This window comes from Onychomys torridus, chromosome 10, assembly GCF_903995425.1.
Source record: "Onychomys torridus chromosome 10, mOncTor1.1, whole genome shotgun sequence".
Taxonomy (NCBI): Eukaryota; Metazoa; Chordata; class Mammalia; order Rodentia; family Cricetidae; genus Onychomys; species Onychomys torridus.
In genome coordinates this window covers 12,336,482-12,361,254 of record NC_050452.1, presented here as the reverse complement: position 1 = coordinate 12,361,254, position 24,773 = coordinate 12,336,482, and the positions used below count along the sequence as shown (strand labels likewise).

Below are 24,773 nucleotides of genomic sequence, written 5' to 3'. Positions count from 1 at the left end.
AGACACTGCAGGGCCCGCGAAAACCCAGGCCCTAAAAGTGCCTCCCATCTCCCCATGGAAACCCCTAGGGTACCATTTTTAGGGCAAAGACGCTTTACCACGTAAACCTCTAATGGATTGCCCAATATATTGTTTGGGTTTTCCTTTCAGCTCCGCCTTGAGGAGAATGTTTCAAACGTTTTGTTGAAGGCTGGTTCGATGTGAAAAAGAGCTCTCTCCCTTTCCCGCTAGTTGGGGCTTGGGCCTAGCCCGACCCCCTAACTCTCCCTCCCAGCCCCCCTCCCCCACCAGAGGTCTCCTGGCCTCTGCGGCGAGTCCTTCCTCGGCTCTACCGGTCGCCAAAGGGCCAGTGGGTGCCGGGAAGCTCAGAAAATATCAGGGAAGATGCCGAACCAGAATGGGCGCCCTACACCCAAGCCCACGCCTCTCCACTCAGTGTCCAAAGGACCACTGGGAGCTTGCTTCAGCAATTCCTGTTTTAACTGTCTTCCCAAGGGCCGAGGGCCTGCGGGATCCAAAAGGGGTGAAGTTTGCAGGGCATTTAAAGTAATCCCAAGAAGCTCCTGCCTAACACATCGGGGGGAAGGGGAGGGAGACTATGCTACTCTGTGGAGAACTCCACCCCTGCCCAGCCTGGCCCTCCCAGGTATTTTCCTGTCCCCCAAGCTCTAATCCTCGTGCTCCCGGTAGCACCGTGGGATTCGGAAGCCGGAGCTTCCTCTGGCAAAGTCCTAAGAAAGCATTCAGGCAAACACACGCCACTCTGAGAGGTTCCAAAGGAGGGGACCCAGAGGGTCTCCGAAGGAGTTCTCTACACCCGCTTTTGCGCAGACCCCTGGGCACCCGGTCTCCAGAGACAGTCAATCACTTCCTGACTTTGACTCTCGTAGGAGGTGGGGAAAGCGCAGGACTCTTCTGCAGATCCAGAGTGGCCCCGAGTAGTGTGGGGTGGCGACTGAGACCCACCTGCCCACATACCCGACCCAGGCGGACGTCGCGCGTGGGGAAACTCAAGCGCGGCTGAGTCGCAGCTGGAGGCGGGTGAGCGGGCAGCGGCGGTTTCATCAGGGACTGGGAGCCTGGCCCTGCCCGAACACTCGCAACTCCTCTCAGGTCCCCCGCTTGCAGAGGTGAGGCTGGGAGCATCACTGGAGACTCAGAATCCCAGCGTAAGGGAGCAGCTTCCCCCTTTCCCAACGCGTGGACTTTGTCCCGGGAGCTGCCCAGTACGCGCTTCCGCCCCGAGTGAGATCCCGGCATCCAGCTCCTTCCTCTCCTAGCCCGGGGCAAGACCCCCGCACCCCGGCCACCGCCCGAGTCGCGTGCCCGCCCCAGGGCTCCACCGACTACACCTCTCCCCGTGGCAAAACTCGCAGGCCCGGCTCCCTGCTAGGAGACAGCCTCCCAAGGAACTCCTAATACCATCCATACAGCTTTAATGCGCTTATAATTCGATAAGTGATTTCAATTTGAAATTGTTAGTAACTAATTTTATGGGTAATTTTTCCACATCAAATATTTAAGCATCAGATTAAGGGCGCCAGTTCCGACGCAGGATCATAAGGGGGTTTCTCCCCACCCACCCCCACCCCACCCTCCATCCCCGCGCTCCGCCTCCCTCCGGTCTCCTACCGCGTCGTTTTTCGAAATCCCCAAAAGGTGGCAGTCGAAGCCGACTTTCCTCTTTTCCTGCGGCTCTAAAGAAAGGACCGGGTGGGGGGTGGCGGGGGAGGGGTGGGGCGAGAAGAGGGCCGGGAGGGCCTGGACTTTGCAAGCTGAGCTTTTAACACGTTTCCACCACCGCACTAGTGAGAGCAGTGGAGAATCTCCTGGAAACGTCTCAGGCCAAAGCAGCGTGCCTGGAGGCCCTGGGGTCGGGGTGCGAGCCGTTCAGCACACTCAACCCTCAACCCTCAGCCTTGTATGCAAGAGGGAAAAGCCAAGAGGGACCCACCGTTTTGTCTTTTTTTTTTTTTTTGGTTGTTGTTTTTGCTTGTTTGTTTGTTTTTAGTTTAATATTGTCTATACTGTACAACCAAACTTGGGTCTTCCAGGCCCGGCTCTGCAAACTGCATAATGGGGGGAGGGTAGTGGGCAGACTGAGGAGGGCGGAGGGGAGACTGGGGGCGCAGTGGATGAATTGCAGAGCAGTTGCCAAACTTTTTTCCCCCTGCTGCCGCTGCTGCGGCTGCCGGTGCTGCAGCCTTTGCTTTGAATGTGTGTAACTAGGAAACAGCAAGCCGTCTGAGAAGACGGAATTTCCAACGTGTAAAATGTTCTTAACGGAACCATTGAGCGAGTGCAATAAGGCGTGAGGGGGAACTAATCTTCCCATTTAAATGTTTGTGGCAATTTTATCTAAATGAATTTTAATGCTAAACGAGGGTAATTCCCCATTTGTAGCGCGTTTGCTTCTTTCCTGTGCTTCTAAAGCAGTCGAACATCGTGCAATGAACAATAACAATAAAAATACTGCCAAGGCATATTATTCATTTTGAATGTGTTATAATTACATTTGATTAAATATGATCGGGTAACATTTTTTTAAATTTTTTGGAAAAATATTTAAATCCTCTACAGTCTCATTCAGTCAGCGGACCTCCCCCCTCCACTACCACCACCCCAAAAAAAGCCTGTACAATTGTGTGCCCTGTTTAGGGGAGGGCGTTTTGTTTTTGTCCTTTAAGAAACATCAAAAACACTCTCCACACCTCTATTATTTCCCTCCTTCCGATAAGTGTCCTCAATAACCTCAAAGCTGGCTCTGAAATTTACAAGAGGAAAAGCTAAAACAGCATTAAGCGGGAGGGTGTCGGGGGCAGAAAGAGCGGGGCCTGAGGAGTGAGGCTCACCCAATCCTCACTCCGAGGGGGGAACCTACGACACAAAAGCTTGTTTTATTTTTTTCTAATTCCTGGACATTAATGATCATGATTCTTTTTAATCTCCGTATCCCCCCCCCCTTGCTTACACTCACTCTTCTCTCTCCTTAAAACCTCCCCCCTTTCCTCTCCTCTGCTCCCCCTCCGCAGCACCCCCCCCCCATTAGGCAAGAGCCTCCCGTAGAAGAAAGGCTGACTCATGGAGCACGTACTGGAAAGGCAGGAATAAAAGGACAGTTAGTTTATAAAGTTTATTATTAATTTTAAAAGTAAATAAATGGCTGTTAACTGCTGCTAGCCACCCAGCACAGAAAATGATTTCACTAATAGGGACTACTTAATGCAGTCGGAGAACTGTCTAGAGGCCAAAATAGGAAAGTTAAATGGTCCCATCATTGGGGTGGGGACGAGGTGGGTGGCAGCTCTGAGACCAGGCTGCCTGCAGTAAGTTAGGCCTCTGTCTCCTGCACAAGCACGTGTTCCAAAACCAGGCCCCATAAACAAAAGGTGAGCATGCAGGCCTCTGCTCCAGCAGGTGAGGAACTGCAGCCCTAGGACCAGCCCACAGCTAGTTTCTCTTTCCAAATAGAAAACAGGATTGCTGTGGGCGGGTTTATAAGGTGACCAGGGCCTGAATGTCAGACTGGAGTTTAAGGCCTCTGACCCATCCTTTGTTCCCAAAGCAACCAAAAGGCTTATTTTTAAAAATGAATTGGCCTTAATTAAAATAGTTATATATTCCCCTTAGCTTGGTGAAGCATTTTGTAGAGCAGCGATTGTATTTAAAGTGAAATTATAAGCTATTGCAGCTTAAACATGTTATTTTGAACCATTTAGCTGGCTGCCATGCAGAAATTCTGTACAGCTGTTCTGGAAAATTGGTTAATAACCAGTTTTATCCAATGAGAACATAGAGCATATTTATAAAAATTAGATTTTGAAGTCTGGTCTCTTCAATTTTATATAGTTAATTTCTTAATAAACATGTACTGCTTGTCCTAGATTATATCCTTGGTGAAAGGCTGACTGTGGCCTGTAGCTTCGCCACTGTATGCAAGCAGAATTTCACTGATAGTGTAGGTGAACAGTACTGTCGAATGTAATCTGAGTCTCCAGCTAGTTTAGTGACTTTAACCCTTCATTTTGTTTATATTACCAGTTCATTAACTCATCTTAAACCAGTGGTTATTGTTAAATAATTTACTCAGTGGTAACAATTTTCAAATACATATGGCTCAGGGAGCTAATTGTCATATTTACTGCACTGATCATTAATAATTGGGGGAACACATTTTTTTTTAAGCAGTGAAGTCAGAATGTCAAAAATAGTCTTGTTTTTATTCTAGATTCTGCTTTCATTCCTGCGCCCAATGACTACAGCTGAACTTGGAACTTCTCATACAATCCAAATTCCATCAAAATGCTAAGAATCATTGTGCCATGGTTGTTATTAATAATTAGCGCCTTGCTTTCTTGATAGGAAAAGGCTATTGACAAGCATTTGTTTATCCACAACAAAAAGTATAATTAGCTTATCCCACTTAGTAAACCTTGTATGCATGCCAACTCATACCAAACTGCTACTTTTACAAAAAAATTGCAATAATACAGTTCATTTTTCCAGTCCTTTTTGCACAAAATTTATTTACAATGTCTACATAAATGCTCCAAGGTGGGACTATGGAAAAATACACACATGACCAATGCTTTGCTGAGAAATAAAGTCAACATATTAAAAATAAATCTTCAGTCTATGTTTTTGAGCTGCACAAAACAGGAAGTGATGTATAAGGTGGTGGTGGTTGTCGCATGGGGACAATGATGCTTGATGTGACAATTAGGCTTCTAAACACACGGCCTCTTGGTTTCCATGCTTCCTCCTACCAGTCTCCTTAAGACACTGCCTGCAACAGCTGATTAATCATTGTTGATGACTGCAGTTTTTCCCATCCTTCCCGAGTTACATCTGTTCAGGCCAATTCAAATATGGTGAGTAAATGAATTAGACATGCAAATTCAAGCCCCAGGCTAGAGAGAGGGAGAGAGAGGAAAAGAGAGAGAAAGAGAGAGCGCACATGGCTGAAATCCTAGGCAAGAAGATTCTCCTGCCTAATAGTTATTTTAATGCTCTAAAAATCCTGCAAATCAGACCTTCCTGTCCCTTTGCAGGAAAACTGTAAGGCTTTTTAATGTAAGGAGGCTTCTGGAGGAAGTGAAGAGCTATGGAAACAACACACATAGTGTGGAAAAATTTCACATTTTTTTTAAAAAATCTATAAGAAACAACGTAATATGGATAACAGTATAATAGCATTTACAATATTTCACTCTTTGTTCTTTTAATGTCTTATATAGTTATTTTGCATGTCCCCCAAATTGACTTCAGTCGGTTTTCCTGCATTTTAAGAGTCCCTATGAAGAATTAGGGATGCTCCTTGGTCCAAAGTAGATGTCAAGAATGGAACTCCATAGTCATTGCAGAAAAAAACATGATTTGAAATCAGTCACCATTGCAGACAATGCATATTCCCTTAAGCTACTGAGCATGAATGTCCATGACTTGTCCACTCATTGTCGGGTCTCCTGGATTAAGAACCGAGGGGCTTGATGCTGACATTGGCATTCCAGGGTGGGGCGGTCCTCCATGCATCATCGCTGTTGGGTGGTGAGGGTGTCCAGGAATGTACGTATGCATGGGGGGCCCATGACGCAGCTGAGCAGGATGGGGGGGCATCTGGGGTTGGGTATAACTTGGCTGTCCCATACTCACACCCATTGGACCACCCCGGGCTACATACTCCCCTGGCATACTTTGCAGCCCTGTAGAAGAAATTCAAAAGAAAGAAACAAAAAGAAAATATTACGGCAAAGCAACAGTGTGGTTCTGACTTTGGCAATTCTATGAAAACCAGGGTGCATTCTGATCAAGGGCCTTGGGACACATTCTTTTGATTCATACGGAAGAAAATAAGATGAGAGATGTCAAAGCTGGATGTCTGAACTGGCCACTATGTCTCTGGCTCTGCCATCATTATCAGTCCTCCTACCAAGTTAATTTAAAAACAAACACCTCACTGGGTTCTGCTCTAAATCAGCATTTCTGTGCCCTGAAGTAAGCTCTATCAAGAACGTGCACACTGCTGTTGTGGTCTCAGGAAGAACTAGGCAAGCTCACTAATGGTGACCACTTAACAAAATCCTGTACCTTTGGAAAGGAAAATCAAAACAGTTATCAATAAATTCCTTCCACATGGCCTCTTAGAGCTGGGGGAAAAGAAAAGCTGAACAGAACCCTGTCTACCTTACAATGATTTTGAGAACAATAAGAAAAATTGGACCTAAAACAATACCCCTCTTGCTTTGCGGGGCCTCTTGTCTTCTGCATGGATTGCTCTAGTTGATGGAAACTGACGGGTGTATTGTTTCTCAGAGCCATAAGCTCCATCATCATCAAGGGTGAAAGGCATAACGCCATTGCTAAGTATGTTCAATTGGCTTTAGTTCTAAGTAATAGCGCACTGTGAATACGATGAACACCTTCGGATAAGGTCTCCAGGCTCTGGCAATGAATGGCTGCTTAATCTAGCCTAAAGGAACATTTTTGAACTAATGAAAATTGCTTATAAAATATACTGTACCCACAGCTCTTTAATCAAAAAAGATGATAATATTTTTTGTAATAACCTATTAATTTAATTGGTCACGAAGCATAAAATACATCATTTAAATTTAATTGACCCAGAAACTAAGAAACAATATTTAAATTAACTAAGCTGGAGCATTCCATGATGAGGTAATAAGACTGTTGATTTCCAAGCTCAATGGAACGCTTTCAGAGTGAATTGTTAAACTCATATCGGACTCCCACCCAGGGAAGAAGACCAGTGTGCATTACCCTTGGCCTCAGCAAGAATTTTAAATAGTGTGTTAATATGATCAGGGGCACATCCAAGACTCTGAAATCGTAGTTTTTAATTTCAAAAAAAAAATAAAGCTAGAGCAATGCTGTTAGGGGTGATTTAGGAAATGAACTGGGGCTTTGGAGTTCAAAACAGTCTTAGTTGTTTGAACTCAAATTTCTGGGGTGTCTTTTTAGGAGAGAAAATGTCAGAGTGAGAATCTGGGACAGTTTTCCTAGGCTCACTTCACTGGGCCTGCCACTGAAGATTGCATTAATGATCTCTATTTTTGTATACTGAATAAGTCAAATCCATTTGTCACACTGCAAGTGACGGCATACTTAATTTGGATATAGTCAATTAGCCTGGGCTAAGCCCCGAAGCCTGCTGCGCACACCTCTATTTTGTATTCTCCCTTTTCCCATTGCCACACGTAATCCCATTATGATGGACAGACAAAGGAACAAACTAAGAAAAAAAAAAATCAAAGTTTAGTTGAGTGAAGCTCAAAATATGCCTTTACTTACCCTAAGTAACGCTGTGTTTATTTTACGGAAAAGAAGCTCTCTGTTTGGCTTTTTGGTGACTTGCAGGTTAGTGTAGAAATGTAACTCATGCATCAACTGCGCTTAGACAGATTTATGGCACTTTGGGGACATGCTCTTTCCTCTCCTTGCACGGCTGCAGACTGCTTACATTTTGCAAATCAGTCTGTTGCTATGACAACCCACTCCCCCACCTCCTGACTGTTTCTTGTTCTGTCATGTGGTCAGTACTGTACAATAGCAACACACAGGATAAATGTATATCATACACAGAATTTATAAGCTTAAAACCTTGATCAAAACCAACAAGAAAATGAAAGAAGCAAGAAATGAGAATTTAATGGAAATAATGAACAAGCATGAAGCTATGGGCAAGGAGAACATGAGAAAATGCAAGAGGAAAAAAATATTCCTAGGACAAAGTGAAAACAAAGACCCCATTTGTACTTACTTCCCCCTTGCTTTCGATTGGTTAACTAGATGAAGGTTACATGTAGTGCCACTGCCCCTCCATGCCCATATTCATGCCCATTCCACTCATAGGTCCTAGAAGGGAGATAAAAATCCAAGAAGAGGCCAGAAAATGAGCAAAGTCCACAGACAGTGCCAAAAGACCCTTTAACAAAACAGGTTCTAGATGGTTGAGAGGCGGTGAGATCTTGAGCACACAAAGGTCCTGGCTTCCCCTTTGCAGGATCATAGATGCGCAGATGGCAGAGCAAGGCGAGGCTGGCAGGCAGCTTGAGAAAGCAGAGGGTGGGGTGGGTTTACCTGCGCTGACTGGGACTGGGGGAGGGTGACACTTCTGGAGTTAGACATGAAAAGCCACTACAAAAGCAAGTCTCACCTGGCGCTCTGATGCCCATGTGCTGCTGACCATCCATTACAAAGCCTCCCATTGGCTGTCCGTCGGGGTTATACGGTGTTCCTTGGCTAACTACAAAAGTACACAGCGTAGTTTCTTAATAACAAGAGGGGCAGGGGAAGAGGAGAGGGGAGGGGAGGAGGGGAAGGAAGGGGAGGGGAGGGGAGGGGAGGAGACCAGAGGAGACAGAGACCATACTAAACAGATATCATTTTTAAACCAAAGTTAATTATTTTTCTCAGACTAGTTCTATGCACCTCTGTGACTTGAGTTTCAAGTGTTATGTTCAAGAAGCAGGGTAGACACAAGAAATTTATGCTCAGGATTTTGTCTAGTAGTTCCATAATGGGCATTGAAAGAAGAAGAAAACAAAAAAACAAAGACAAGACAAAACAAAACAAAAACCAGCTTACTGGAATGTGCCTAACTGGGAACTGACTCAGTATGGTACTAGCAGAGCTTTCAATATCAGAGCAGAGAGATGTTTCAGGGGACAGTCCAAACTTGCATCACCCCTAGCAAATTTGCTTGCTGCCTTTGCTACCAGATTATAACACAAAACAAATCCTAGAGCTCATGACCAAAAAAGAGAAAAGCTGTTATTTTTGAAAACTCTGAACACCAGAAGAGAGACAGTAACGAGCAAGGTCATGAGAATTAAGAGCTGTGTATTTATGCCCCTAACAGAATTCTGTGTTTCAGCTGTCCATGAAAAGCTGGTTCAGAAGTGAGCTGCCTTGGGTTATTAAAGCACACAAAAGCTCTACCTCACTGAACGTCTTTGAACTTTACTGAGTCCCACAAGTGATCCTGACCCCTCTGACCTTTTGACAGGTAATAAAGTTTACAGCAATTCCACACCAAGCCATGCACCAGGGAGTGGTCATAGTAGCAGAAAGCTGGGTAGGCAAACTCAGGGAAAAAATAACATTAATATATCGAATGTTTACAAAGAAGATTGTAACTGAGCACATGATTTAAGAGTTACTTTTCTCCATTGGCTTTTTATTTCCTACTTTCTTCAAATGTTTTATAATGATGTTAAATTGATTAGTGTTGTTACAAAACAAAACTGGTTTAATTTTCACGGCCAGGCACTCCTAGTACTCACTCCCAGTTCATTTACCAGGTAGCAGCCCTCCTGGTGAATGGCTTGAGGATGGTTTTCGCTTGCCTGACTTGAATACAGTCACTAGAGGGGACTTGCCTGCTCGGTTGGACTGGTCTATCATGGGCTGCACTATTCTTCTCCGGGCATTAATAAACCTGTAACCGAGAAAGCAAAGCAGATCATTATTGCATAAAAACATAAACAAAAGGTAGAGGAAGGGATGAGCCATAATAGGAAAGGCTTTGGCAAGCTGAGCCTGCCTCCTTTCTCCCTCCTGGACAGCTTCGAATGCTGCAAAACCTGTAACCCCATGACCTCTGAATACAAGGCTGAGGTTTCTGAGTTGATTTATGTTTGCCTGTTTTACCACAGTTGGACACTTCCATTTCATCTTTTCATGGGGGAATTAGCAGAGTTTTCAGGAAACAATGCTAGCCAGCACTCTTTTCAGTGGGCAGGGCGGGAGTTGGTGGGGACAGAGAAGCTATGGGGCATCTGCTACCTTCTACTCACTACATTTCAATCTTACACCCTCTGACTTCTTTCTCACAGCTTGTTTGATCCAAACCTCCCCTACCTTTGCAAACCTAGTTTCATCTTTATGTCCACTGCTAAGATAAGGGACTGGGTTGGCAGTGTACCATCAGTGGAAAGAATGTCTGGAGTTTATCACTATTAACTCTCACTTCTGGGGACTTTGGAGAAAGGCATTCCTTGGAGAGATTTCTTGGCGTGACTTGTTTTTTTTCTCTTTATGCAAAATCCGAAGTCAAGACAAGGTCACATCTACACAGCCACTGAATTTATAATTTCACTTTCTTCAGCTACTACTGAAAATTTATAAACATCTTATTAAGACGTTTAAGTCATTCTAAGTTTATTTTTAAAAATGTTTGGAACAAGTCTTTTTCATAGATCCTCCAAATGTCAAATCACTTAAATATAAAAAATGCAGCTAACTCCAAAGCCTTCTTCACACAACTGTGACTCTTAAGATCTTTGTCCTGGGTTGTAAGAATTGAATACCAAATCCAGAAAATAAAGAGTATGAATTAAGTTTTGAAATAGGAAGTTACCTTTAGTTCCCAACTCACTCTGAGCAGGACATTAAAACTATGTTTAAAAAGTTCAATAATGCCTATTAGTAATTGAAGGGTCCATGGTCTCATATAAATTTTAGTTTGTACATCTCTCTATTTGAGCAAAGAAAGCAGTTCTGAAAATCCAAACCATTAAACAGCCAGGGACATGTCTTTAAAATAAAAAGATGTGCTTCCTAGTGTTTAAGATTCTCAGTACTCTGGATCTGCTTGTGTTTTTTCTGAGAAGTAATGAAGGTAAGTGACAGGACTGGATGCTGACTAAAAGGCACACTGTTGGTTCTGGCCCTTAGAAGCCATGTATTGTATTGGTTTTTATACATGAAGTCCCTGAACTGCTAATAAAAATATTTAAAACACAGATCTACAATAAATTGTGTTGCAAATCAGGTTATCATTATCTTATATAAGCCATGAAAATTGGAATCATGTGAGCAGAAGGTTAGATTAATTCTCCATTCTCATTATAAGCACAGGTGTAGCACAAACACCATGTGAAATAACCAATTAAAATGAAAAAAAATCTGCCTTTTCATTAGCTGCCTGCACTGCATGACCAATTAGAAAATTATTTAATATTAATATTCTGCATATACCAAAAGTAATTTTCATAGTAACTAATATAGGTAAGAGAGCAAAACATAGCTCTTTATGCTACTGTTCATTATCTCCACTGACAGAGAAAAAACTTAGTCTGTTAACTTTGTGTTTCAAATTTTTTAAATTCATTTTATGGGTAGGGACGGCAATTTTTTGTTGTTTTGGGTTAGGGTGGTTTTGGTTTGTCTTGTTTTGTTTCTTTGAGAGAGGGTCTCACTAGGTAACTCTGGCTGTCCTAGAACTCACTATGTAGACCAGGCTGGCCTCAAACTCACAGAGATCTGCCTGCCTCTGCCTCCCAAGTGCTGGGATTAAAGGTGTGCACCACCATGGATGGCCAGGAAAGCAATTTTAACAGATAAGGACAATTTTTAACAAGGCTCAGAGGAACTGAATGATTTATTTCAAGTCACATGCTACCAAAGAGTTTGTTAATGATGCAGTTTTGTTCCATCAACAAATCCTAATGCTACAAGTACAGCGCAGCCATTGATGTGCCACAGGCTACAATATTACATACTAACCAAACATCTGAAAAGCAGCTGCTTCTGAGCCAGCTGCCACTGGCAGCAACACTTACTTTGAGGTGAGGAACAAGCATGACAATGAACGTCTCGTAGATGGAGAATCCCTATGGCTGCCCAGCTTGTGTATATAGATAAAGATGAGGCTATCCATAAAAGATCCAGTGACTAGGGTTTCTGTACTCCACCCTTTGACTCCTCTCCATTCAAACATGCAGACTCCCCAAGGCCAGTGCATAGTAACCAGCTTAGGTGACCAACTCGTGACCATTCATCCCATGGCACCAGAGAAAAAAATGGTGAATCAAGTTTAGGAAGTGCTCTGTCACCTAGCTTGGCCATTGGCGAGGGTCTCCTCTGCAATATCTCACCAAATCAATGCCTAGCCTCTACTAGACTGAAGCCAACTCAGCACCACCCATTTTTGCTGAGAGTCTTTGAACAAAATGAGCTGCCAGAAGGTCCTGTTCTACATCTAAAACCCATTCAGGGCACAACTCTCTGGGACAACTTAAATAACTTCATCCAACACTTGAGCGTAACCATCATGTCCTCTAGGCTTTCTCTTTTCCCTGGGTTAAACATCCATGGTTCTTAAAAGGGTTTTTGCCCCCAGAGGTAAAGTATCTCTCAGATTTTCAGATTTTTGAGCCTACTATCATGCAGGCCCCTCTACTCAGTTTGTTGAAATTATTTGTATCTCTATGGAGGTCTGCAGAGACACACTGGTCACATTTATTCAGGGCTTGTCCTGGTCCCCATGTAAGGGACAAATTCATTAACACATTCTCCTAGCTCACCACCCACAGGTACTAAGTACTATTCACTTCTTTCTGTGGAGGTAATAACTGTTTGTTTGTTTGTTTGTTTTTATTGGTATTTGGATTGAAGAGACTCATAGTTTATATAGACACTGGGAATCCTGTCATTAAAAACAGTAACAGATGGAAACACAGGAAGAAAACTCAACCACTTTGAATTGTTCAAATAAGTTACAAGGTCTGCATAGAACTATCTTTCTTGTTTTGAGACAGGGTTACATGTAGCTCATGCTGGCCTCAAACTTGCTATATAGCTGAGCAAGATGACCTTGAATTTCTGAATGCTGAGATCACAGGCTTTCTTTAATATGCCTGGTTTATGAGGTTCTGGTGGACTGAACCCAGGGGCTGGTGTGTGCTGGGCATGCGCTCTACCAACTGGCCTATACCTTCAGCCCAAGTTCCTCTTTCTGAAACCTATCATTTAAAAACATTCAATATAATAAAACATTATCAATGTATTTAGGACAATTCTTGGAATTTAGTAAAGTTCTTGGAACATTACTAAATTGTAATTGCCATACTACTATAAACAACTTGTATCATGGCTTGAGGTCACGGTGAATATCTTTACCTGAAAGTAGCAAGTTAAACAGCAAAGTATTTCATTTTCTAAAACAACGTATTATTTATATGTGGCATCATTTCACAACTTGATTCTCCTTGGTGTATTTTATCACCATCACAGACGACCTCGGGTCTTTTCCCCCAAACGTCTCTCACTGGAATTAGCTGCATACAGCAAAGCGTGTATTTGGAAGGCTTAGGGGTGAATTCAGATACAAAACATTTTTTCCTTCTGGGCAAAGCAATAAAATGGCATTCTTGCTCCTCCCACTCTAAGTCAAACTGAGGTCAGCTCCCTTGCCCCACTATCTGTTTAAATAAACTGGCCTGCCTGTTTGTTTCTCAAGTGCCCTTTGACCCGGGTCTCCTCCTCCCTGCCTTGGTGACAGAATGCTTTACTTTTCATTGTGAAAGAAGCAAAATTATCGAGAAATTTCTAAACCAGGAAACCAACAAAATGCTTTCAGATTGGATGTGAACATAAATGAACTTATTTTCCTTCTTAAAACATTGTTATTTTAGGAGAAAAGTAAAATAGTTAATACACACACACACTGAAACTACAACATGTAGTTAAAGAAAATAGTGTTTCTGAAGAGAAGTAAGAAAGAGAAGGATAAAACCCCAATTAGAATGTGTAATATAAAGATATTTTCTAATCGCTACAGAACAGTCTCTTTTATTTAACAACTGCTATTCAGATATAGCTGGAATGTGGATGTCAGGATTGTGACTGTGTGAGTCATCAGTCACTGAGATGGGCAGTTGTATACCTTTTCTTAATAGAATATAAGAATATAATAGAGTATATACTACAATTTAGGCTTTTAAAGTAAACCATCAAGTTAAATAAGCTTTAAAGGTTAGAAATGTTTTAACTGCCTTTGTATATTACTATACACACACACACACACACACACACACACACACTTAGTTACACACTGCTTTTAAGAACAAGACTCCCTTTCTGTAGGTGGTAAACAGCTGAATCAAGGAAAGAAACGTCTCCTTCTGTTTGCACCACAGAATAGAATTTCTGCTGGAGACCCAATTATCTTCTTTCTCAGGCCAAATTTTACAAAGGAAAGCAAGATAGCAGGGTGACTTTCTAGCTTTCCTCCATGTCCAAATAAATAGATGTGTTTCTTTCTGACCTGGTTGTTTGTTTAGGACTCAGAGACCAGAGTGGGAGCTAAGACAGGAAAGAAAATCTCCCAGCATCTGAGACTTGAGAGCATCTATAAATTGAATTTTACTTTTTACAGTTTAGACGGACCAGACAAGTAGATCACAAACTGCATCTGAATTTTGTTTCCAACAGGGAAGTTCTGGTTTCGTTTCTTCACCTCACTCCTCAGTTGCTGGACGTTGAGTGTCATAATGTTTGTGTGGTATGTGTGGTTTGTGTGTATGTGTGTGTCTATGTGGTTTGTGTGTATGTGTGTGTGTCTGTGTGGTTTGTTTTTATGAATGTGGGGTGTGTGTGTATGTGTAAGTGTGGTGTGTATATATAAGTGTGGTATGTGTGTATGTGAAAGTGTGTGTGTGTGTGTGGTGTGTATGGTTTGTGTGTATGCGTGTGCATCTGTGTGGTTTGTGTGTATGAGTGGGTGTGTGTGTGTGGATGTGTAAGTGTGGTGTCTATATATAAGTGTGGTGTGTGTGTGTACATGTGAGTGTGGTGTGTATGCATTTGTGTGTGTGTGTCTGTGTGGTTTGTGTGAATGAGTGTATGAGGATGTGTCTGTGTGGTTTGTGTGGGGGTGTGTGTTTATGAGTGTGGTATATGTGTGTGTGTCTGTGTGATTTGTGTTTATGAGTGTGGAGTGTGTGTGTATGTGTAAGTGTGGTGTGCATGCATGTGTGTGTGGTTTGTGTGTATGAGTGTAGGATGTATATGTGTGTGTATATATAAGTGTGGTGTGCATATATAAGTGTGGTGTGTGTGTGTACATATGAGTGTGGCATGTATGTGTTTGTGTATGTGTGTCTGTGTGGTTTGTGTTTATGAGTGTGGTATATGTGTGTGTATGTTTATGAATGTGGTATATGTGTGTGTGTTTATGAGTGTGGTGTGTGTGTGTGTGTGTGTGTGTGTGTGTGTGTGTGTGTGTGTGTTTTCCCACTCTGCCACTGTGCTTATACCTTTCTCTCTCAGGTTTGGAATCCAGGATGGTTTTCAATTCAGGAGCCGGTGGAAGTGCTTTCTGAAATGAACCTTTAGTCTTTGTTTATCATCTGCATTTTGCCATGGTCCCAAACTTTGTTGCTAAACTGAACTCTCAGAGTCCAGGAGGATGAGGAGAGCTTAGTGGGCGCCTGGCAGGAGCTAACTACAAGGTAGAGTTGCCCAGTTCTGAAGCCAACACTGTCTGCAGCTTGACCTCCCTTCTGTAGGCCACTGGAATAGAGTTGAAAACAAGGGGCAATCTCAGCCATTCACCTGGCTGTGTTCCCTTTCCCAGTTCTCTTCCTCGGTGGCTAGTGTTCACTACAACTAACATAAGCAAAGAGAGCCCACATCAGCCACACTGGGCATCTTACAAGCCAGCTAGGAATCCATATCAAATCAGAGTGGTTCTGTTTCCAAACAATGACCCACTTCTCTGTTGGTCCTAAGTCTTGTTGACCAACTAGGAGTAAGTAAATAGAATAGGGGTAGACCTGGGTTTATTGTAGCATGTACCTTTCTAAGTATGGAGAAATGTCATTTTCCAACATCCTCAAATGCCCGAGAAGATAAAATAATCCATAATTAGGAAATTACTTCATGGGGGCAGATGGCTTGGCCAGTTAAGTGCTTAGGACAGCCAACGAGGCCTAATGGTGAATGACTTGAAGTTGACCTCTGACCTATACACAGTTTTGTACACACATGAATGTGAGCCTGTATACACATGTGCACATGCACATACAAACACACACACACACACACACACACACACACACACACACACACTCACACACACACACACATATACAACTAGAAATGATCACACTGACTATAAAGGTAAATTAGTAACAATGCATTGATTAGTATTAGTTATATTTATAAATAGTTCCATATATATTTAAATAAAAATAAATATCATGTATTCCTAAATACAATTTAATTACTGATAATTTTTGTATATAGTATTTTTATTCTATTAAAAATCAACAATATGTACATATAAAATTTAACTGACATAGAATTTATTTGGGGAATTTTCTAAAGATTTTTCCTCTTTTAATTTTAAGAGATCTGATGAAAACTTTAAATTAAAAAATCTGACATTGGAAGATAATTGTATAATTCCAGAATTTTGTTATTTTTCTATAACATGAGCCTTCTTAACATAATATTCTTTCAACCCTATGAGGGTTAGTCAAAGAAAACCATATCTACTTTTAAAATAGTCAGCATTCCCTTATAATTTTAAGGCATGCTTTATAGACAAAGACTATAGGAAAGAGTTGTAGCCATCTCCCAAGTAACTCTTTGTTCTTTCAAGCAAAAAATTTAGCTGAAAAAAATCTTCTACTGAAAATCATTATTGCAGATTTACATTTACTTATTGGACTTAATGATCCAAAACTGATAGTCTTCAGGATTCAACCTTTCTACAAATCATTTCTTTGTGAAATAAAATTTTATAAAACATGTTAAGATGCTCAAGAAAGTTGACTCAATCTGAAGTCAAACCTTATGAAATCCCATTTTTGGCACCTTTTCTGGTTTCTTATCCTCCTCCAGGATTGGCAGCTCCCGGGCTGCAGTCCATCACTCATGTCTGGGGCGGGAGGGAGAATGGCTGAGGAGCCAGGGAAATGGGAAGGAAGCTCTCCTCCATACCCACTCAAGAATAATAATGTCAGATTGCTCAAATCATAGGAATTCCATCAAAGAATGAGAAGCCAGAGGCAGGGAATGTAGGAAGAACTGATGTTGTCTAGCTTAAGCAAAGAAGTTAATTATACATAGGTTTTCTTCAAAATATCCAGTGGAGGGGTCACCATTTAATTGGCAATGACAGTGCAAAGTCATAACAAAATCTATGTGCTGTTTTACACTTATAACTGAAATAATTTTAAGATGACTCATCACTGCATGGGTACACACCACAGGAAACCCCCCTTGTAAACAAATGTCATAACAACATTTGGGTTCTAAAAGCCATGGGCTTCCTGAATCATTTATTCTAGCTTGAATTCTTATCCTTGCTTTCTACCCACTGCCTTCTAGAACACTAAATCCTGAGGGCTAAATTTGGTAGAATACATGGTGAGTGCATTTTGATAGGCTTAGTGAAGGAAGACTGAATGTTTGGGAATAACTTAAAGGAAGGGGTGGAGAGGGAGTTCAATACAATGCTTGCTACACAAGTATGGGGACCTGGATTTGATCCCCAAAATGCACATTTGAAAAAAAAGTTAGGTAGAGTACTTTACATCTGTAATCCTATGGCTGCGAAGGAAGAGACTGACAAATCCGTGGGGCTCAATGGCCAATCAATCTAAGGTGAATCAAACAGCTCCAGCTTCAGTGAGAGACCATGTTTCAAAAGTATAGTGGAAATCAATAGAGAAAGACACCTGTTTCCCCACAAGCACACACACACACACACACACACACACACACACACACACACACATGCGTACACTCACAAATTTAAGTGTCCATTGATTTTGAATATAGGTAAAAAATTGACACATATGAAATATTTACATAAATGTGGAGATTTGAGTTTGTATAACCATAAATATAAGGGAAAAAGCAGTTTAATTCACATTCATTTAAAATGGTTATCAGCACAATGCATAAGTGATCGCTAAAAGTAGTTAAAGTTTTTCTGCTAAGGAAAAAGCTTTGGAAACTATAAAAATATTACCAAAAGGTATGTCATTTTTTATTTTGTAGCTGAGCCTTTATTTCTCATTTAAATCTAATTTTTCTCATTCACAAAAAGCCAATAAGATTGTATATAACTGAGCATCCCTAACACATAACTAACTAAATATATTGAAAGATAATTCTGGTGTTTTTTTCCCAGTCTCCTTTATAAAGAGGAGCAGGTAGTTTATCACATGAAGTAGGACACCTTTGAGAGTGAATAGACAGTGAACAACAGACATAACCATGGAGCCACCCAGGGAGTTGAGATAGAGGAGCGGTTTAATGATTAGATATGCAGTATTTTTCTAAAGAACACTGTCTTAAATGATCACATTGAAACCCTATTACATTAAAAGTATGACGTCCTCCATCCATACAAGACACACTAAATCGTAGTCTCCTCTTGGAGTGCCTCTGGAATGCCTGGCTCAGCACCCTTCCTTTGCTAGTCCCACCTTCCCACACCTTCAGTGACCATAACTTTCTGGCCCTGGAATCTTCACTCATGCCGAGGGAAGGCTTCCTAAAATGTACCTTGTCACTCAGTTTTGCCTGGTCCCAGACTTTAGCTACAGAACAGTACAACAGCACAGTTATCATGACCTGCAAATGGGGGTTTGTGTTCCTGGGGCACTCTGTCTCAACCAGTAAAACAAGTTCTAAACTCAGTGTCATGCCACAATATGCGCTCTGTAAGCCCTAGAGCTGGACATGGAGCCATGAACACTGCAAGGCAAACCCCACTCCCTGAGATAGGTGAGGAAATGGAGGAGACAAAAGGCCCCCTCTTAGAAGCTGACAAATGAGCCCTGGGGCGAAGCTTTGGAGGATATGTGTTCACTGTTGGGTTGCTGGCTGCTGGTGTAACTTTCCTTTTCTTTTGTGTTTTGTGATTGTTTGTTTGTTTGTCTGTCTGTTTGTTTTTGAGACAGCATCCCACTATGCACCTAACTGGCTTAACTCACAGAGATCTGCCTGACTCTGCCTCATGAGAGTTGAAATTAAATGCAAGTATCACAACATCTTCCCTTCCTCCCTCCCTCCTTCCCGCTCCCCCCACTTTCCTTTTTCCTCGGAGTCCCATGAATCCTAGGCTGGCAGGCTTCAAACTGACTACTTAGCTGAGGTTGACCTCATCCCTCTCGCTTCCACCTTCCAGGTGCTCAAGGATGATAGGTGTTCCCTACCAGACTTGGTATTATGTGGTACTAGGGACTGAACCTAGGACTTCCTACATGATAGGTAAACGCTCTACCAACCCAGATACATCCCCAGCCCCTACCCTTTAAAAACAAAATATTATGAGGTATCTCAGTCAAAACGCTAGGCCACTCTCAGGGAGAGTCGAAATGGTGGCTAGTCGGAAGAGCCTGTGAACTGAGTGGGAACACACCACTGACTGGCCCTGAGTGAGAGCAGCATGTAAGTGTATAACCACAGCAATCGAGTGGCTTACTGTGAAGAAATTTGCTTTGCTAGTTGTAAAACTTAATACAGGAGTTGGTGAGATTGCCATTATAAGTCTCAAAAATACATAATAGTACAAAGCTCATAGCAGCATGAGCTGGAAACACCACAAATGGTCACCAGCTGACACAGGACTAAACCGAACGTGTTTCCATTCTCACAGTGCATCCCTGCTCAGCCAGGAGTCAGGTGCTAAGAATACGCGCTACAATGCAGATGGGCCCTGAAAACATGAGGTGAAAGAAACAATCACATAAGATCACCTAAGACCACAGCTTGTATGTGCATGTGTGTGTGAAATGCCCAGGACAGGCAAGTGGGGAGACAGAAAGCTGAGTGGCTGCGGGAGCTCAGGAAATAAGAGGTAGTCATCTAGACGGCATCCGGTGTCTTTTAAAGTGACAAAAATATTTAACAGCTGACAGTGGGAAGGGTTGCAGAAGTTGGTGGACGCAGCCCTGAATCGTGAGGTTTAATGAACAAATGCTATGTCCTGTGCAGCCTGCCTAACAACACTGCTCAGAACGAGTTCAGAAAGGGAGGCCAGAAGAAGCTCTGGACAGGAGCCTGCTTGTCCCTGCCTCTCAGCTAGCAGCTAGCAGCCCATCAGACACAGGGCCCCCTTTGTCAAGTGATGCCGAAGTTCCCACCCAGAAGCTGCACCCGATGGCTTAGTAGCACAGGGTTTCCAAAATTCTAATCCCTGATCCCTCGGGGAGCACTTCAAAAGTCATGTTTGCAATTTCAAAAGAAATAGCATGACTGAAAGCAAAATTTAATTCTCAATATGCCTTCCGCCATGCTTAAACACTATATTCACTCAGAATGATTGTCACATGTCTCTTTTGGTTCCTCAACTCTCCAAGCCCGAAGGCTGGGAATTCCAGTCACAACCAAGTCCACTTCCACTTCCAAGAACAACCCTTCCAGGTGAGCAGCCAAGGCCACCGAGATCCTGTGTCCTTTGTACACATATAGTTCTTTCCATTAGCTTATTCAACTCCGTACCCCCAACCATTTCCAACCATACATGAACTCTGACCCAAAGAAGAGATCAAACAGTCAATCACAGCAGATGTTCTTGTAATACAGACCAACACAGCTCCTCAGTCAGACAGCAGCCGGCAAAAATACTGCTTTCTTCAAAAACAAAAAAAAAGTTCTGTACCCTAGAGTAAAAGTACTAAAAACTTCAATATATGTTATTTATTCAGGATACGTTTAGTTTCCATCCATATGGAATGGAATATATAAGCAATATATTGTTCTTTTAAAAAAAAAAAAATGACTTTATCACTGGGCAGTGGTAGCGCATGCCTTTAACCCCAGCACTCAGGAGGCAGAGCCAGGCAGATCTCTGTGAGATTGAGGCCACCCTGGCCTACAGAGCCAGTTCCAGGACAGACACCAAAACTATGCAGAGAAACCCTGCCTTGAAAAAAACAAAACAAAACAAAAACAAACGAACAAACAAAAAAGACTTTATCAGCATTAAGCCAGATCTCACCAATGACAGGAAATTCTTTCTGAGTTAAGTTACATTTAGGACCCAAGATGGATAATCACCACGGGCCTGCAAGATTTACTGCATTTGAGGAAGGAAATGGCTTTCCCTTCTTAGACGATAGTGTGTAATCTCGAGGGGCACTGGTTACTTGAGGGTAAAAACCAATAGTGTTTTTAAGGATATCAAACAGATGAAGTGTTCTTGTTATTTATTTGTTAGTGCTGATGTATGGCTAGAATGAAAGAGTTACTTACTTCCCAAACCAGTAAGCCAACCTAAAAACTTCTTAAAAATGCAAATAAGTGGAGAGAAACATGTTCAGTGATCGATCATGGTGGTATTGAATGGAGAACCCCATATTTGCCAAGAATTACAGACATTCAGTCTACATGGTTACATTTATTTATGTATTTATTTATTTATTGGTTTTTTTCGAGACAGGGTTTCTCTGTGTAGTTTTGGTGCCTGTCCTAGATCTTGTTCTGTAGACCAGGTGGCCTTGAACTCACAGAGATCCACCTGGCTCTGCCTCCCGAGTGCTGGGGTTAAAGGTGTGTGCCACCGCTGCCCGGCCTACGTGGTTTTATTTTTGAATGTTGTTTTCCTTCTAAAAGAGAAATTTTTCTTAAATATAATTGAAGATAGCCTTAAATATCTACACAAAGAGCTGTGGCATCCACTCGTAGGTGTAAGCACAGACCAGATCCTAGACATTTGTCTTTAGAAATACCCCTTCTACTGCACCCGCGGCGCCCCTTCCACTTTTGAGAAAACTTTTCTTTAACAAAGAGGCAGCATTTGCCCCCATTTTTCAATATTTTAAGCTGATTTTTTAACCACTCAAATATGCTTTTTGTTTTCTGTAGTCACAGCCCTGAAGCAAGTCAGTGATGTAAGTGAGGGAGAGAGGGTCTCAGCCAGCTCAGGGCTTGGTGCTTAATGCTTAATCACCCAACACCGGGCTCAGCAACTGTTGACACAAAATAGGTGGAGATCAGGCCCGTGCAAGCAGAAAATGCCAGGAAGGCAAACTCTATGTAAACACACTCAAGACAGATCTGACAAGAATAGACCTAAGCCTGACTTGCTGGAGAACCACTGATGTGCACAGCTTCACTATCCCTCACAGCAAAATCTGCTTCCCCCTGCAATGTACCTTTGAGATGATCCAGAATAACATTTAAACACTTGAATACATTTACAGAAAACAGCCCAGACATCCGTCCCCTTGATTCACACAGTGTGAGTTTCAAATCTGCTCCTGCATGCAGGATTTATGTAATGTCATAGGGTTCTTCCCCATACGCCTGGAGTGGAGCCAAATGAAGGCGGGGAGAAATGGTGTGCACACAACCACAATTCAAAAAGTTGTTTCTCCTGACCTACAAAACTCATTCCAAAAAGCAAATGGGTAATGCTTAAACAATCTTTTAATCTCTAACTGACACCTGACAACCCATTACTTATAGATTATTAATGCACCCACTAAAAAGTTTGTCATGTACAAAATTGCTAGAGAAAAAGATTGAATGCCTGAGGGAAAAAACAAATTTTGCTATACAATAACTTCAGAAATTTCAAGGCTATTATCTGCCATGCCCTTCACAGTCCCATCACACACTGCTAAAAACAACTGATTTATCTTTATTATGAATCCTCAAATGACAGCAGACATGTTTTTCATGTCTTGAAATAATGTTTAATTTCATCTAGTCTTTATTTTACAGTGTTTGATTTGCTTATTTAAGAGGAGAGAAAGTAGCAACTTTTTAATTAATTTTCTTGTGTGTCTCTTTATCACAGTGCTCTCCCCCTCCATCCCTACAGTCAAGCTATGTTTAAACCAACTTCCCAATGCCTACCTTGCTTCTTCATGCACTCTACAATCTAGAATACAGACCTATCGGGGGCTCGAGTTCTGACTAACCAGCTCTACATGTCTACTTTAAAGTACAGGAAGCTGATATCTGTGGGGGGAAAAACGACCTAAGGAAGGCCCCACATGTCATTGGTCAGGAATGAGAGGGACAATTAAGCATTTGAATCAGTCAGTATCAGTTCTTTGCTATTCCCTCCCCGTACTCAATGACTTGCCCTGCGTAAGCCTTATATTCTCCTAAGGCTCTTTTGCCGCCTGTGGAGGGAGACAAGCCCTTTTACCTTAGCCATCATGCTTCCTAGCACCCACTTCCCATACTGAGTTCTGGATGCCTCAGGGCCAGTGTTCTACTCAAACACACTGCGGTCGGCACATGGCACTCACTCTGGGGGACCTCACCACCATTTCTCTGGTTGACTAGATGCTTGTACTAACATCGAATGAAAAGAGCCAACCTGGCTTAATGGGGTCTTGCAACAAGTACATCTGACCCATGCACAATCTTCAAGGTAGGTCCACAAGCCATTCCTTTCCTTGGTTGAAAGGAACCACAGATGTCCAGACCAACACATGTGTTCACAGTGAATGGGTCGCCCAACCCAGAGCCTCACTTGATGTGTCTTAAAGCACTTCTTCAGCTGGAAGCCTGAGCTTCAGGTGTGTTGTATAGTCTTGCCCTAATCTTGATGCTGCTGGCTACCTGGGAGGAGAAGCAGCAGTTCCAAGACTCAGGGTTTGGACTTCCATGACGGAAGGAGTCAAAGTTTCCATCCACCAAGGTGAAGCAATGCTTACCCCTTCTTAAGGCGTGTCCATCTTCAACAGTGTTAAGGGGATGATTGGGGTGGGGAGAGGGGGAGCTCTGAGAAAGCCAATGATGTGAAACTTGAGCACACTATACCAAATAGTTAGAGCAGAAGTCATCTTCTTAGAGAATTGTTTGCAGGGAGTTCTTTAAATCTGCCGACAAAAGCAGGGCGGCTGTTGAACTGCTAAAACTCTCTGACATGACAATACCTGGAGGTTTCTCAGTTCACAGGCCTGTGCTCTCAGAGCTTTTGCTCAGCTTTCCTTCCCAGAAATACCCTGGCTGTCTGGCATCTCGCCAGCCCTGTCTCTGGCAGTATGCACGCTAAACATTTTTTTTTTTTTTTTTTTTTTTTTACTGATTTCAATATTTTCTTATGAGCAGCTAGACAGTATTTTATCTAGTGAGTATTGCTGATTGCTCTAATCTGAACGGAGGAGAGTAAGTGTCTGTAAAGGTAATATTATTAGAACTGACACCCCAGGTGAAAAGTATAGCAATTAACCAAGGCTTAACGAACAACACGTTCTGAAAGGTTCCTGGGAGTTGGTCTGTTTATATTTCTCCTTTTGTGTTAAAACACCGCACCTGTTACTCCATTGATCAATTAGGAAGTCTACTTTATATGGAGGTTACTTTGCAATTCTCCAAGGGGAAAGCAGAAGCAGCTGCAGAGTAAAATGACTGTGTGTGTGTGTGTGTGTGTGTGTGTGTGTGTGTGTGTGTGTGTGTGTGTGTGAAGTCGCTTCATCCCTAGGTGACTTCCAGCCAGGGAAAATCGCTGCACGGTTGCACTTCCATTTTGCATTTGAGCAGCAGACAAACGACCCCAGAGCCTCTCACGCTGAACACTGCTATGGGTTTGGGTTTGGTTTGGTTTTCCTTTTTCTTTTCTTTTTTACATCTGTTTTTCCCTTGTCTGTGTGTCAGGCCTCTGCTTAGCTTTATTGACAAAACAATCTGTGCCTAATGTTTAAACAACATCTGTAAAATGTATTATTAAATTACATCAGAAGAAAAGCAGAACAATCCCATGGAACCCACTGACCCTATTGATTTTCAGATAAGAGAAGCTGGGAAGATAATTTGTGAATGTTTTAACATTTACATCTAAATATGTCTCTGTATTTATAGAATCTTTGATTACTTATAAAAGTATTTGCTACATTACTACTATAATTCAGAAATAAACTTGACCTTTAACTGTTGAATCTATTATAGTAAAGATCAGATTTTCTAAAAATAAGCTTCCATTTTTACCTGCCTGTAGCATAAGAAACTAGCTTTTCCCCCTCATGGGTAACAAATGGGAAGTGATGCTT

At 42.2% G+C, this 24,773-nt stretch overlaps 1 protein-coding gene across 2 annotated transcripts in view; it reads right to left on the bottom strand.

The window, feature by feature from the left end:
• Positions 1-4,201: 4,201 nt before the first annotated feature.
• Meis1 (Meis homeobox 1) overlaps positions 4,202-24,773 on the bottom strand; it is a 138,434-nt gene continuing 117,862 nt past the window's right edge. Inside the window, exons 10-13 of one of the 2 annotated variants that reach the window (XM_036201359.1) lie at positions 9,399-9,457; positions 8,174-8,263; positions 7,778-7,872; positions 4,202-5,702 (exon numbers count right to left, since the gene is read on the bottom strand). In XM_036201359.1, the coding sequence (XP_036057252.1) occupies positions 7,814-7,872; positions 8,174-8,263; positions 9,399-9,457 (208 nt within the window). In that variant the 3' untranslated portion in view covers positions 4,202-5,702; positions 7,778-7,813. The remainder of the gene's footprint in view (positions 5,703-7,777; positions 7,873-8,173; positions 8,264-9,398; positions 9,458-24,773) is intronic. The other variant, XM_036201360.1, reaches the window with a different exon arrangement.